Source organism: Coffea arabica, chromosome 10c (assembly GCF_036785885.1).
Source record: "Coffea arabica cultivar ET-39 chromosome 10c, Coffea Arabica ET-39 HiFi, whole genome shotgun sequence".
In the NCBI taxonomy this organism is placed as follows: Eukaryota; Viridiplantae; Streptophyta; class Magnoliopsida; order Gentianales; family Rubiaceae; genus Coffea; species Coffea arabica.
In genome coordinates, this window is record NC_092329.1 from 26,042,964 (window position 1) to 26,057,419 (window position 14,456).

Sequence of the window (14,456 nt, forward strand, 5' to 3'; positions counted from 1 at the left end):
TTCTTCGATTCCGTGGTTCTTCCATAGGATTTTCAGTACTGGAATTTGTTTACTCCTCAGCTCCTTCACTTTTCGATCTATTAAACGTACAGGTTTCTCCTCGTAGGTAAGAGCTTCATCTATCTCAATCTCCTCTGGTTGCACAATATGAGTCGGGTCAGGATAGTATTTCTTGAGTATTGACACGTGGAAGACATCGTGTATCCGGGACAAGCTTGGCAGTAACTCAAGCCAGTATGCAACTTTTCCAACTCGTTGGAGTATCGGGTAAGGCCCTACGAATCTTGGTCGAAGTTTCTTTCCTCTACCCATTGTAACACTTCGTAGTGGTGTAATTTTGAGAAAAAAATGATCTCCAACTTTAAATTCCAAGTCTTTTCTTCGATTGTCCGCGTAACTCTTTTGGCGACTTTGAGCGTTTTGGAGTCTCTGACGAATTAACTTAACTTTTTCTTGAGCATCCTCCATCCATGGAATAACTGTTGGGTCCAAAACCTTCTTTTCTCCTACCTCATCCCAGTATAACGGAGATCGACACTTCTGTCCATAAATAGCCTCATACGGTGCCATTTGAATCGATGAATGATAACTGTTATTGTAGGTGAATTCCATTAATGTCATATATTGGCCCCAACTACCCCCAAAGTCTAAAATACAAGTTCTTAGCATATCTTCAAGAGTTTGAATCATTCGCTCTGACTGCCCATCTGTTTGAGGGTGATAAGTGGTACTTAGGTTCAGTTTAGTTCCCAAGATCTCCTGAAACTTTTGCCAAAACCTTGACACAAAACGAGGGTCTCGGTCAGACACTATACTGACAGGGACCCCATGTAGTCTCACAATCTCCTTCATATACACCTGAGCCAACTTATCCATGGAATATTTCATATTCACAGGTACGAAGTGAGCCGATTTGCTTAACCGATCGACGATCACCCAAACGGCATCATGTCCTTTTTGTGTTCTAGGCAAACTGGAAACGAAGTCCATGGTAATGTTCTCCCATTTCTATTCAGGTATCTCAAGAGGTTGTAGTAATCCAGAAGGCTTTTGGTGTTCAGCCTTAACCTGCTGGCAGACTAGACAGGTTTGTACATATTGAGCAATCTCCCTCTTCATCTTATCCAACCAGTATAACTGTCGTAAGTCCTGATACATCTTAGTACTACCAGGATGGATGGTATATTTCGATCGATAGGCTTCATCCAGAATCTCCCTCCTCAAATTCTCATCCTCAGGCACTACTATTCGATTTCTAAATCTCAAAATTCCCTTAGGACTTAAATTAAAATCAGAAATGTTCCCTTTTTTCACCTTTTTCACCCACTTCTGTACCATCGGATCCTCAGTTTGGGCTTCTTTGATTCATCCTAATAGAGTGGAGGTCACACGGATATTTCCAAAGGTTATCTTCTTATGTTCCAACCTAGGGTTCCATTCTCCAATAACTCCTATCATTTCCCACTCCTTGACCATTAACCTAGATATTTGAACCTTCCGACTAAAGGCATCAGCCACCACGTTAGCTTTACCCGGATGGTAGTTGATTGTGCAGTCATAATCTTCTAAGAATTCCATCCACCGATGTTGTCTCATATTCAACTCCTTTTGGGAAAAGAGGTACTTAAGACTCTTGTGATCGGAATAAACCTCAAAAGTTACCCCATACAGGTAGTGTCTCCACTTTTTCAGAGCAAAGATAACTGCGGCTAGCTCCAAGTCATGAGTAAGATAGTTTTGCTCATGGGTCTTTAATTTCCTAGAGGCAAAGGCTATCACATTCTTATTTTTGCATCAATACATACCCTAAGTCTTCCCTCGAAGCATCAGTATAAACAATGAAACTATCTTTACCATTAGGCAAGGCCAGTATAGGAGCCATAGTTAACCTCTTCTTCAATTCCTGAAAACTCTGCTCACATCGGGCATCCCACAGAAATCGATTATTTTTCTTTGTCAAGTTGGTTAAAGGACTGGCAAGTTTCGAGAAATCTTTAACAAATTGATGATAGTAACTTGCCAACCCTAAGAAGTTTCGAATCTCAGTCGGACTCTCAGGTCTATTCCACTCGGTCACTGCCTCTATCTTCACCGGATCTACTGCAATCCCCTCCTTCGAAATCACATGCCCCAAGAAAGAAACCTTCTCCAGCCAAAACTCACATTTACTAAATTTTGCATACAATTAGTGATCCCTTAGGGTTTATAAAACTAACTTTAGGTGCCGCACATGCTCCTCCTGGGTTTTTTAGTAGACCAGAATATCATCGATAAACACAACGACAAACTGGTCCAGGTAGGGTTTGAAAACTCGATGCATCAAGTCCATAAAAGCGGCAGGGGCGTTGGTTAGTCCAAAGGGCATCACGGAAAATTTGAAATGTCCATACCGAGAATTGAAGGCAGTTTTAGGCACATCTTTCTTTCGGATTAATAATTGGTAGTACCCCTGTCGAAGGTCTAGTTTTGAAAAGACCACTGCACCTTGCAACTGGTCAAACAACTCATCAATGTGGGGTTGTGGGTACTTATTCTTAACGGTTACGTTGTTCAACCCCCGGTAATCGATACACAACCTCAAGGTCCCGTCCTTCTTTTTAACAAAGAGAACGAGTGCCCCCCAAGGAGATTCACTCTCACGGATAAAATCCCGCTCCAAAAGGTCTTGCAACTGCAACTTCAACTCCTTAAGTCCAGCAGGTGCCATGCGGTATGGGGTCTTAGAGATAGGTGAAGTCCCCGGTAACAAGTTAATCTCAAATTCTATCTCTCTTTGCAGTGGTAGATTCACTAACTCATCGGGAAGCACATCCAAATATTTGCCCACTACTGGAACATCTTCTATTTTCAACTTATCGGTAGGAATGTTAATGAGAAAGGCTAAGAACCCTTGTGCCCCTCTACTCAATAATTTCATAACCCGAATACCCGAAATCATTGCAGATGAGGCTAAACTGCCCCTCACATCTAACTTTAAGGTCGCTTCCCTCGGTATACGAAATTCCACTACTTTCCTTTTACAGTCAAGTTGGGCATCATACTTAGCTAACCAGTCCATGCCCAATATCACATCGTACCCTTTAATAGCCGAGTTTATCAAATTCCCCAATAACTTCCGCTCTCCTACCCAAATTTCACAGTTTGCAAACATTTTACTAGTAACCAAACATTGGTCCCCCGTAGGCGTACTCACTTCCAATTCATAGGGCAGGTTTACAGGGGTTATATCAATTACACACATGAATTCGGGGTTAACAAAGGAATGGGTAGCACTGGGGTCTATCAAAATCCTATTTAGACGGTGGAAGACAGGAATCGTACCTTCCACCACCTCTGCCGAATCAGGCACAGGACGTTGCTCAAGAGAGTACACTCGCGCAGGCACCTTCGGTTTCATCCCTTCCACTTTTGACTGCCCTGAAGTAATCTTAGAAGATTGGTTAGACCCTCTTGCCTCTCGGGATTGAACCGGACAACTGGCTATCTGGTGCACAGCGCTCCCACAGCGTAGGCATTTCTTCTCCTTTCTCCAACAGTTATCTTCCATGTGGTTTGGCTTCCCACAAAACCCATACGTGCCACGAGAAACGGTGGCTGAGCTCCCTTGTGAGGCACTCATCTGTTAGCCTCGCCCCGTCTGGCCACCTCTTGGCGGAGTCCCTCTTGCCGTTCCCAAAAATCGTCCTCCAGTTCCCCTTCCAAATTTAGGAGGGGTACTCTTATCTCCCTGAGTAGAACTATTCCCCGAAAATCCACGTTTTCTAACTTGAAAATTTCGAACTTGAAGCCTTGCGTTCTCGGCCCGCAAAGCCTTATCCACGACGTCATTGAAAGTGTTAATTTGGGTCACGGCTAAATCTTTTTGGATTTTCATATTTAACCCCTGAATAAAACGTCGTACCCTTCTTTGCTCAGTTATAATGAGTTCAGGGGCAAATTTAGCTAATCGGGTAAACTGGCTCTCGTATTCGACCACGGATTGGGTGCCTTGGTGAAGTCGGATGAACTCGTCTTCCTTCTTTTCTTGGATCAAGGGCAGAAAGTACTTAGCGTTAAATTCCCTAATGAAGTTCACTCACGTTCTTGGTATCTGTTCTCTCTCCCACTTGGTGCGTATAACATTCCACCAGGAACGAGCGGCCCCTTCTAGTTGAAAGACCGCAAAAGTGAAAGACCACAAAAGTAACCTGTCTCTCTTCTGAATAATGTAAGGCCGCAAAGATGTCTACCATTTTCTCCAACCACCTTTCAACCACATCGGGATCGGGCCCTCCAAGAAATTTCGGTGGAGAGAACTTTTGGAACCTTTCGAGAGCTCGATCCTCACTTTCCACATGATTCCCAGGGTTTCCGGGATTCCCGACAGGTGGGGTAGGGTTGTGGCCCTATTGTTGCACCACGTGGGCCAGCAAATCGGTCATTTGCTACATAGCGGCAGCTATTTGGACATTGGGATCAACCCTAGGTTCAGGGTTTGGTCCAGACGAGGTTTCCCCAATGCCCCTTTCTGACATGGGTTGCCTAACTCCACGCCCACGGCCTCGTCCACTACAAGTGTCCTCCATTGGATTAAATCAAACTAAAATCGAGGTGCAAATATAATGTTAAAGGGGCACATAAGCATAAACATAATCCAATAAGCAGATAACACACACAAGACACATACATACAACACATAACAGGATCAAGTAGTTATACAAAAACAGTCAGTCAAGTACATACAAAAGTCATCCCATGAAACAAAAAGGGTCCTCCAAAACAATATACAAAGTTAGGCCAAAACGGCTAACTAAGCGCTTTTCCTAACTATTCCCTTCATGGGATCAAAAGTGCTTCAAAAGAGCTCTAATCTAGTTTCCTACAGAGGCCACAGACTCTTCCCTCTGGCTAGAACTAGGGGTACTCCCTTCGCCAGGTGTACTACCACTAGGAGCCACTATTTGGGCATTGGCGCCAATCACACCTTGGATTAGCACCTCGCACTGGTTAATAATGCCTCCGGAACGGTTTCTAACCTCCCGGACGACATTAGTAAGGCGGGTGTTCACTACCTGCAACTGTTCCCTCAGAGCATTCGATTGCTCCTGCTCCATAGCTATGTCTCCTTGGAGCTCTCCAATCCAGTCAGCTTGCATCCTTAGGACGCCCCTTAGTCTAAGCACCTCAGTGTGATCCCTCGCGGTGGCACTCCTAAGTCTCCTCCTCTCATCTAGCACTGCCAAGACCACATGGTCAGCATAAGAGTAATACTGGCAACGCCTGCAGCGGCGGGTTCGGCTGGCAATATACCAAAGCCGGATCGGACCTCCCGGCCTCTCCTGGAAATCAATAACTCGTGGCCGCCTTTGAGGTGGCTCACCTCCACCCTGTCCACTCGTACCGGCCATAACCTACAAAGATAACAAAAGGGTTCTTGTCTTCGACAACGTAAGCATAATCGCACCTAACAGTACCTTAACACTTCCCTCACAGGTCCTGAGGAACAAAATTTCAAACTTGCGTAGGTCATTTCTAACCTAGGCTCTGATACCACCTGTGACAGCCCCGCCTTCCCTTAAGGAGTACCAAAGGGGTTAGCGGACTGCCTGCCCAACTCTTGCCAGGACAAATAGAACGGTTGTATATAACTAAAACGTTCCGGAATATTTTAGCCCGCTCAAATGAATCAAAATCACGAAACGAAAATGGGAAAAACGGAGCCGTACATGAATAGTGTCGTACCTGTTCGAAACCTATATAAGTGCAATAACTTTATATACTCCAAGAAAGGGATATTTTCAAACCAAAATAACACATGAACATTACCAAACACTTTTATATACGCATAGTTACAAATTTACATTTCAAAAGAAATGTTGGATCTAAGTACATGTATGGATTTCCCAACTATCGACGAGCTATACAAAAGAATATAAAAACTAGCTCAACTCGACTTCAAAACATCATAGTTCCCAAAAGGTTATTCCCTGTAAGGAAAACAAAGTAACGAGGGTGAGCTTACGCTTGTGAGGTACCAACAAGACACACCAGTAAACACATTTTATCACATAGTGCCCTAAAGCTCACAAACACAAGAAGTCAATATAAAAGGATACAATTGGCTCTCAAGAGCCACTTTCCACTTGCCGTACTTGATCACCAACCCGTTGACACTCCGTCAACCTTTAAAGAGAATAACATTCCGTAGATCCCCACTTTACTTCATATCCCTTCTACCGGTCATCCCCTTACCGGATCCGAACACCTCACAGTAACAGAGAGGGTAGTACTCAAGTACACCATAAGGTCGAGGAGTTAACACTCCATTCGACTACAGCGAACCCATGGTCCGTTATCGATTCGCCCAAGCCCTTGCCGGTTCGACTCAATTAAAGACCAATGGGGTATGAGCTCAGATAGTACAGTTAAGTTGTCAGGTAAAGCCCCAAGCCATGTCAAATCACACATGTATACAAATTCACATTTGATAGTAACAGTAATACAGATAAGAGATCGAGAGCGATAAAGTACACTCTCGTCTCCTTCAAGCCATTCAAGTTCACATAACAAGTATAAATGTGACGCCCCGAAAAAAAAAGAGTTTGAGAACCCGGAAATTTTCTAATTTTCTAGGGTTTATATTTTTTTTTAATCGCCCGCCTTTTCTACATTTTCTTGATTAGAAAAATTCCCCAGATAAAGTTTATGAGCAAAAATAGTTTTAAAATGATTTTCCTAGTATTGGAGAGTTTTTAGAAAATTAAGAATATATAACGGACGTGGGACCCACAAGTGCGAAAAGTTCGGAAAAATTCGGCCAATTAGGTTAAATTCCGGATACTGTGTAAAATTTATCGGGTGTTAAGGGATAAGTAGAGGATGTGAATTGATTGATGTGAGAGGAAAAAGAAAAGATAAGATTGCATTTATGGAGGTGACAAGTGTCACCATTATATTGGAAATAGCTTATGACTTACTATTCATTTTCTTGACTTTTTGACCAATTGCTTAAATATCTTAAAAATCACACAAAATTCATTCTTGTCTTCAACCTCTTGGCTGATTCTCTCTCTAGCAAAGAAGGAAGAAAAAACCTCTTCAAAGTTTGGCAATTATCTAGCTCAAATCCTCCAAAACACTTGCTTGATCTAGTTTCTACTCCATAAAACCTCTTCTTTTAGTGATAGTGAGTTGTTTGGTGAAGTTGTTTGGAAGCTTAAGGTGACAAGTAGCTCTCCCTCTTGTTTTGCTAAGGTAAGTGGTGGATGAACACCTCTCCTTCCTCTAATGATGTTCAATTCATGATTAGTGGTGTTATAAGATGCAATTTCATGGATTATTTCTTGAGTTTGGTTGAATTGGTGAAGTTTTATTATTTTTGGGGATTTTTCTGTTTTCATAGGGATATGATTGGGTGGTCATGTATGATGATTGGAAATGATGTTTAATGACTCTAGGAGGTGGAAAAAGTGATTAAGTGCAATCAATTTCTGTTTTGGAAGAAATTTCAGAAAATTAGGTTTTGTAGTTCTTCATTCTGCCCGAATTTATTGCACCATGTTAGAGGCCGAATTGGACTTTGCTCAAAACATGAAAGTTGTAGGTATTGATGAGTTTGAAGTGCCTGTAAAATTTCAGGTCATTTGGATTAGTGTAGAGTGAGATATGCCGATTTTACTGTTGCTGTTCTGGGTTGATCAGAATGCGAAAACTGCACTTGTAATTGGCCATTTTGACTGGAATTTCTTTGGATTTAGGTGTTGGTGTCTTCTGATGAAATGTATCTGGATGTCTTAGCTACCATATGCCTTTGGAATTTCGGCATTTGGACCTGTATAGACTGAGTTATAGTAATTACAGCATTATGTGATTTGTAAACCTGTTTTTGGTGTTTCCGGTTGAGTATTTGGCACATTTGACCTAGTTGTGCTAGGATTTGGACTGAGTGGCCTGCTACATTGTTGTAGACCTATCTCTTATCTTCGAAACGGTGGGTCTTGCACCTTCTTCCGACAATCATAACGCCTTTGGTACCATTACCGCAAAATGACGTCAAAACTGTTTTTCTGGTTTTGAGCTTAAGTTTCATTTCCGGATTTTTTTCCCCCTAGCTTGACTTGCACTAGTATTACTTGGAGCTTGCTGAATGACTATGGATGAACTTGTTGTTGTGTGTGTACCTTTGGGACTGGCTGAGGAAATAATGAAGCCATGATGGCTGGAAAAGTTAGCAAATGTAGGGGAAGTGCTGTCCGAACTTTTAAAGGATTTGTTTGCATTGAGTTTGTGATCTAAGACTTGGGTTTGAGCAAGGCAATGATACATGATGGATGATTTCTGAGCCATTGAGGTGAGTGACCCCAAATTATTGTTAAAGCTTCTTATGAAATGTTTCTTGCATTATTTACTCGATTGCATCTCATGCGTGCTTGCATGTGAATTCATGATATGATTTTGGCTTCAATGAGTTCTTGGGGAGTCTTGTGCTGGACACCAACGTCTCCACCTCTGTTTACTTGGAGCAAATGGCTCCGGAGCTCAAAAAGGGGCTCCCTCTTAATGTTAATGTTAATGTTAAATGATCGATTTGAGCGTTGGGTGTTCAAGTACTATGATTTCACTGGCTCACGAGAGCAATAAACGGACATTTGTTCTTTGAATCATGACATCATCGAAAGGATCGAAATGCAATATGGTGAAATATATTTGATTTCTGATTTTACTGGTTACTCGCTGAGCTTCTAGCTCACCCCAAAACTATTTTATTTCCCCTCCACAGGGCTCGTGGCGAAGGAAGGACTTGTAGTACTTGTTCACGTGATTGGATGGCATATCTCTTGTATAATTTGGATTTGGAATCATTTATGTATAGTTGAGAATCGTTTCCGCTTCGCTTATGACATGTAATTATTGGAGACTTGGATGTATGTTTGTGGACCATGTGATGTATATTTGAGATTTATATTGTAATTCATTTGAGAATTGTAGTGAACGACTGAGTCCCGGCGAGAGCTGGGCAGGCGGCCCGCCGAACCCTCTGGTTCGCCTTAGGGGGAGGTGGGGCCGTCACAGTTGGTATCAGAGCTTAGGCTTCAGATCTCTGTAGTGTATCCTAGGATTGAAGTTTAGGATGCCGGACTGTGGGTTTGATTTGACTCTTGAGAGATTTGTGCTGGATGTCTTGACTTGATTGGTACAAGAGGGAATGTCGAGGACGACATTCTTTTAAGGAGGGGAGATTGTGACGCCCCGAAAAAAAAAGAGTTTGAGAACCCGGAAATTTTCTAATTTTCTAGGGTTTATATTTTTTTTTAATCGCCCGCCTTTTCTACATTTTCTTGATTAGAAAAATTCCCCAGATAAAGTTTATGAGCAAAAATAGTTTTAAAATGATTTTCCTAGTATTGGAGAGTTTTTAGAAAATTAAGAATATATAACGGACGTGGGACCCACAAGTGCGAAAAGTTCGGAAAAATTCGGCCAATTAGGTTAAATTCCGGATACTGTGTAAAATTTATCGGGTGTTAAGGGATAAGTAGAGGATGTGAATTGATTGATGTGAGAGGAAAAAGAAAAGATAAGATTGCATTTATGGAGGTGACAAGTGTCACCATTATATTGGAAATAGCTTATGACTTACTATTCATTTTCTTGACTTTTTGACCAATTGCTTAAATATCTTAAAAATCACACAAAATTCATTCTTGTCTTCAACCTCTTGGCTGATTCTCTCTCTAGCAAAGAAGGAAGAAAAAACCTCTTCAAAGTTTGGCAATTATCTAGCTCAAATCCTCCAAAACACTTGCTTGATCTAGTTTCTACTCCATAAAACCTCTTCTTTTAGTGATAGTGAGTTGTTTGGTGAAGTTGTTTGGAAGCTTAAGGTGACAAGTAGCTCTCCCTCTTGTTTTGCTAAGGTAAGTGGTGGATGAACACCTCTCCTTCCTCTAATGATGTTCAATTCATGATTAGTGGTGTTATAAGATGCAATTTCATGGATTATTTCTTGAGTTTGGTTGAATTGGTGAAGTTTTATTATTTTTGGGGATTTTTCTGTTTTCATAGGGATATGATTGGGTGGTCATGTATGATGATTGGAAATGATGTTTAATGACTCTAGGAGGTGGAAAAAGTGATTAAGTGCAATCAATTTCTGTTTTGGAAGAAATTTCAGAAAATTAGGTTTTGTAGTTCTTCATTCTGCCCGAATTTATTGCACCATGTTAGAGGCCGAATTGGACTTTGCTCAAAACATGAAAGTTGTAGGTATTGATGAGTTTGAAGTGCCTGTAAAATTTCAGGTCATTTGGATTAGTGTAGAGTGAGATATGCCGATTTTACTGTTGCTGTTCTGGGTTGATCAGAATGCGAAAACTGCACTTGTAATTGGCCATTTTGACTGGAATTTCTTTGGATTTAGGTGTTGGTGTCTTCTGATGAAATGTATCTGGATGTCTTAGCTACCATATGCCTTTGGAATTTCGGCATTTGGACCTGTATAGACTGAGTTATAGTAATTACAGCATTATGTGATTTGTAAACCTGTTTTTGGTGTTTCCGGTTGAGTATTTGGCACATTTGACCTAGTTGTGCTAGGATTTGGACTGAGTGGCCTGCTACATTGTTGTAGACCTATCTCTTATCTTCGAAACGGTGGGTCTTGCACCTTCTTCCGACAATCATAACGCCTTTGGTACCATTACCGCAAAATGACGTCAAAACTGTTTTTCTGGTTTTGAGCTTAAGTTTCATTTCCGGATTTTTTTCCCCCTAGCTTGACTTGCACTAGTATTACTTGGAGCTTGCTGAATGACTATGGATGAACTTGTTGTTGTGTGTGTACCTTTGGGACTGGCTGAGGAAATAATGAAGCCATGATGGCTGGAAAAGTTAGCAAATGTAGGGGAAGTGCTGTCCGAACTTTTAAAGGATTTGTTTGCATTGAGTTTGTGATCTAAGACTTGGGTTTGAGCAAGGCAATGATACATGATGGATGATTTCTGAGCCATTGAGGTGAGTGACCCCAAATTATTGTTAAAGCTTCTTATGAAATGTTTCTTGCATTATTTACTCGATTGCATCTCATGCGTGCTTGCATGTGAATTCATGATATGATTTTGGCTTCAATGAGTTCTTGGGGAGTCTTGTGCTGGACACCAACGTCTCCACCTCTGTTTACTTGGAGCAAATGGCTCCGGAGCTCAAAAAGGGGCTCCCTCTTAATGTTAATGTTAATGTTAAATGATCGATTTGAGCGTTGGGTGTTCAAGTACTATGATTTCACTGGCTCACGAGAGCAATAAACGGACATTTGTTCTTTGAATCATGACATCATCGAAAGGATCGAAATGCAATATGGTGAAATATATTTGATTTCTGATTTTACTGGTTACTCGCTGAGCTTCTAGCTCACCCCAAAACTATTTTATTTCCCCTCCACAGGGCTCGTGGCGAAGGAAGGACTTGTAGTACTTGTTCACGTGATTGGATGGCATATCTCTTGTATAATTTGGATTTGGAATCATTTATGTATAGTTGAGAATCGTTTCCGCTTCGCTTATGACATGTAATTATTGGAGACTTTGATGTATGTTTGTGGACCATGTGATGTATATTTGAGATTTATATTGTAATTCATTTGAGAATTGTAGTGAACGACTGAGTCCCGGCGAGAGCTGGGCAGGCGGCCCGCCGAACCCTCTGGTTCGCCTTAGGGGGAGGTGGGGCTGTCACAGTTGGTATCAGAGCTTAGGCTTCAGATCTCTGTAGTGTATCCTAGGATTGAAGTTTAGGATGCCGGACTGTGGGTTTGATTTGACTCTTGAGAGATTTGTGCTGGATGTCTTGACTTGATTGGTACAAGAGGGAATGTCGAGGACGACATTCTTTTAAGGAGGGGAGATTGTGACGCCCCGAAAAAAAAAGAGTTTGAGAACCCGGAAATTTTCTAATTTTCTAGGGTTTATATTTTTTTTTAATCGCCCGCCTTTTCTACATTTTCTTGATTAGAAAAATTCCCCAGATAAAGTTTATGAGCAAAAATAGTTTTAAAATGATTTTCCTAGTATTGGAGAGTTTTTAGAAAATTAAGAATATATAACGGACGTGGGACCCACAAGTGCGAAAAGTTCGGAAAAATTCGGCCAATTAGGTTAAATTCCGGATACTGTGTAAAATTTATCGGGTGTTAAGGGATAAGTAGAGGATGTGAATTGATTGATGTGAGAGGAAAAAGAAAAGATAAGATTGCATTTATGGAGGTGACAAGTGTCACCATTATATTGGAAATAGCTTATGACTTACTATTCATTTTCTTGACTTTTTGACCAATTGCTTAAATATCTTAAAAATCACACAAAATTCATTCTTGTCTTCAACCTCTTGGCTGATTCTCTCTCTAGCAAAGAAGGAAGAAAAAACCTCTTCAAAGTTTGGCAATTATCTAGCTCAAATCCTCCAAAACACTTGCTTGATCTAGTTTCTACTCCATAAAACCTCTTCTTTTAGTGATAGTGAGTTGTTTGGTGAAGTTGTTTGGAAGCTTAAGGTGACAAGTAGCTCTCCCTCTTGTTTTGCTAAGGTAAGTGGTGGATGAACACCTCTCCTTCCTCTAATGATGTTCAATTCATGATTAGTGGTGTTATAAGATGCAATTTCATGGATTATTTCTTGAGTTTGGTTGAATTGGTGAAGTTTTATTATTTTTGGGGATTTTTCTGTTTTCATAGGGATATGATTGGGTGGTCATGTATGATGATTGGAAATGATGTTTAATGACTCTAGGAGGTGGAAAAAGTGATTAAGTGCAATCAATTTCTGTTTTGGAAGAAATTTCAGAAAATTAGGTTTTGTAGTTCTTCATTCTGCCCGAATTTATTGCACCATGTTAGAGGCCGAATTGGACTTTGCTCAAAACATGAAAGTTGTAGGTAGTGATGAGTTTGAAGTGCCTGTAAAATTTCAGGTCATTTGGATTAGTGTAGAGTGAGATATGCCGATTTTACTGTTGCTGTTCTGGGTTGATCAGAATGCGAAAACTGCACTTGTAATTGGCCATTTTGACTGGAATTTCTTTGGATTTAGGTGTTGGTGTCTTCTGATGAAATGTATCTGGATGTCTTAGCTACCATATGCCTTTGGAATTTCGGCATTTGGACCTGTATAGACTGAGTTATAGTAATTACAGCATTATGTGATTTGTAAACCTGTTTTTGGTGTTTCCGGTTGAGTATTTGGCACATTTGACCTAGTTGTGCTAGGATTTGGACTGAGTGGCCTGCTACATTGTTGTAGACCTATCTCTTATCTTCGAAACGGTGGGTCTTGCACCTTCTTCCGACAATCATAACGCCTTTGGTACCATTACCGCAAAATGACGTCAAAACTGTTTTTCTGGTTTTGAGCTTAAGTTTCATTTCCGGATTTTTTTCCCCCTAGCTTGACTTGCACTAGTATTACTTGGAGCTTGCTGAATGACTATGGATGAACTTGTTGTTGTGTGTGTACCTTTGGGACTGGCTGAGGAAATAATGAAGCCATGATGGCTGGAAAAGTTAGCAAATGTAGGGGAAGTGCTGTCCGAACTTTTAAAGGATTTGTTTGCATTGAGTTTGTGATCTAAGACTTGGGTTTGAGCAAGGCAATGATACATGATGGATGATTTCTGAGCCATTGAGGTGAGTGACCCCAAATTATTGTTAAAGCTTCTTATGAAATGTTTCTTGCATTATTTACTCGATTGCATCTCATGCGTGCTTGCATGTGAATTCATGATATGATTTTGGCTTCAATGAGTTCTTGGGGAGTCTTGTGCTGGACACCAACGTCTCCACCTCTGTTTACTTGGAGCAAATGGCTCCGGAGCTCAAAAAGGGGCTCCCTCTTAATGTTAATGTTAATGTTAAATGATCGATTTGAGCGTTGGGTGTTCAAGTACTATGATTTCACTGGCTCACGAGAGCAATAAACGGACATTTGTTCTTTGAATCATGACATCATCGAAAGGATCGAAATGCAATATGGTGAAATATATTTGATTTCTGATTTTACTGGTTACTCGCTGAGCTTCTAGCTCACCCCAAAACTATTTTATTTCCCCTCCACAGGGCTCGTGGCGAAGGAAGGACTTGTAGTACTTGTTCACGTGATTGGATGGCATATCTCTTGTATAATTTGGATTTGGAATCATTTATGTATAGTTGAGAATCGTTTCCGCTTCGCTTATGACATGTAATTATTGGAGACTTGGATGTATGTTTGTGGACCATGTGATGTATATTTGAGATTTATATTGTAATTCATTTGAGAATTGTAGTGAACGACTGAGTCCCGGCGAGAGCTGGGCAGGCGGCCCGCCGAACCCTCTGGTTCGCCTTAGGGGGAGGTGGGGCCGTCACAGTTGGTATCAGAGCTTAGGCTTCAGATCTCTGTAGTGTATCCTAGGATTGAAGTTTAGGATGCCGGACTGTGGGTTTGAT

At 41.1% G+C, this 14,456-nt stretch overlaps 1 protein-coding gene across 1 annotated transcript; it reads right to left on the reverse strand.

Moving 5' to 3' along the window:
- Positions 1-1,008: 1,008 nt before the first annotated feature.
- Positions 1,009-3,619, reverse strand: LOC140015877 (uncharacterized). The gene is made up of 3 exons (XM_072068705.1): positions 2,546-3,619; positions 1,806-2,143; positions 1,009-1,255 (listed from the first exon to the last, which is right to left on the reverse strand). Exons 1-3 carry the CDS (start codon positions 3,617-3,619, stop codon positions 1,009-1,011), a joined length of 1,659 nt encoding a protein of 552 aa, XP_071924806.1.
- Between the last annotated feature and the right edge of the window lie 10,837 nt (positions 3,620-14,456).

What these genes read in the sequence shown, in the direction of transcription:
- LOC140015877 (XM_072068705.1), bottom strand. Translation starts at nt 3,619, where the DNA reads ATGAGTGCCTCACAAGGGAGCTCAGCCACCGTTTCTCGTGGCACGTAT. An exon ending in ATTACCGGGGGTTGAACAAC is followed by an intron (nt 2,144 to 2,545) that starts GTAACCGTTAAG and finishes TGGCTGGAGAAG; the next exon opens with GTTTCTTTCTTGGGGCATGT. An exon ending in GCTTCGAGGGAAGACTTAGG is followed by an intron (nt 1,256 to 1,805) that starts GTATGTATTGAT and finishes TTTGAGATTTAG; the next exon opens with AAATCGAATAGTAGTGCCTG.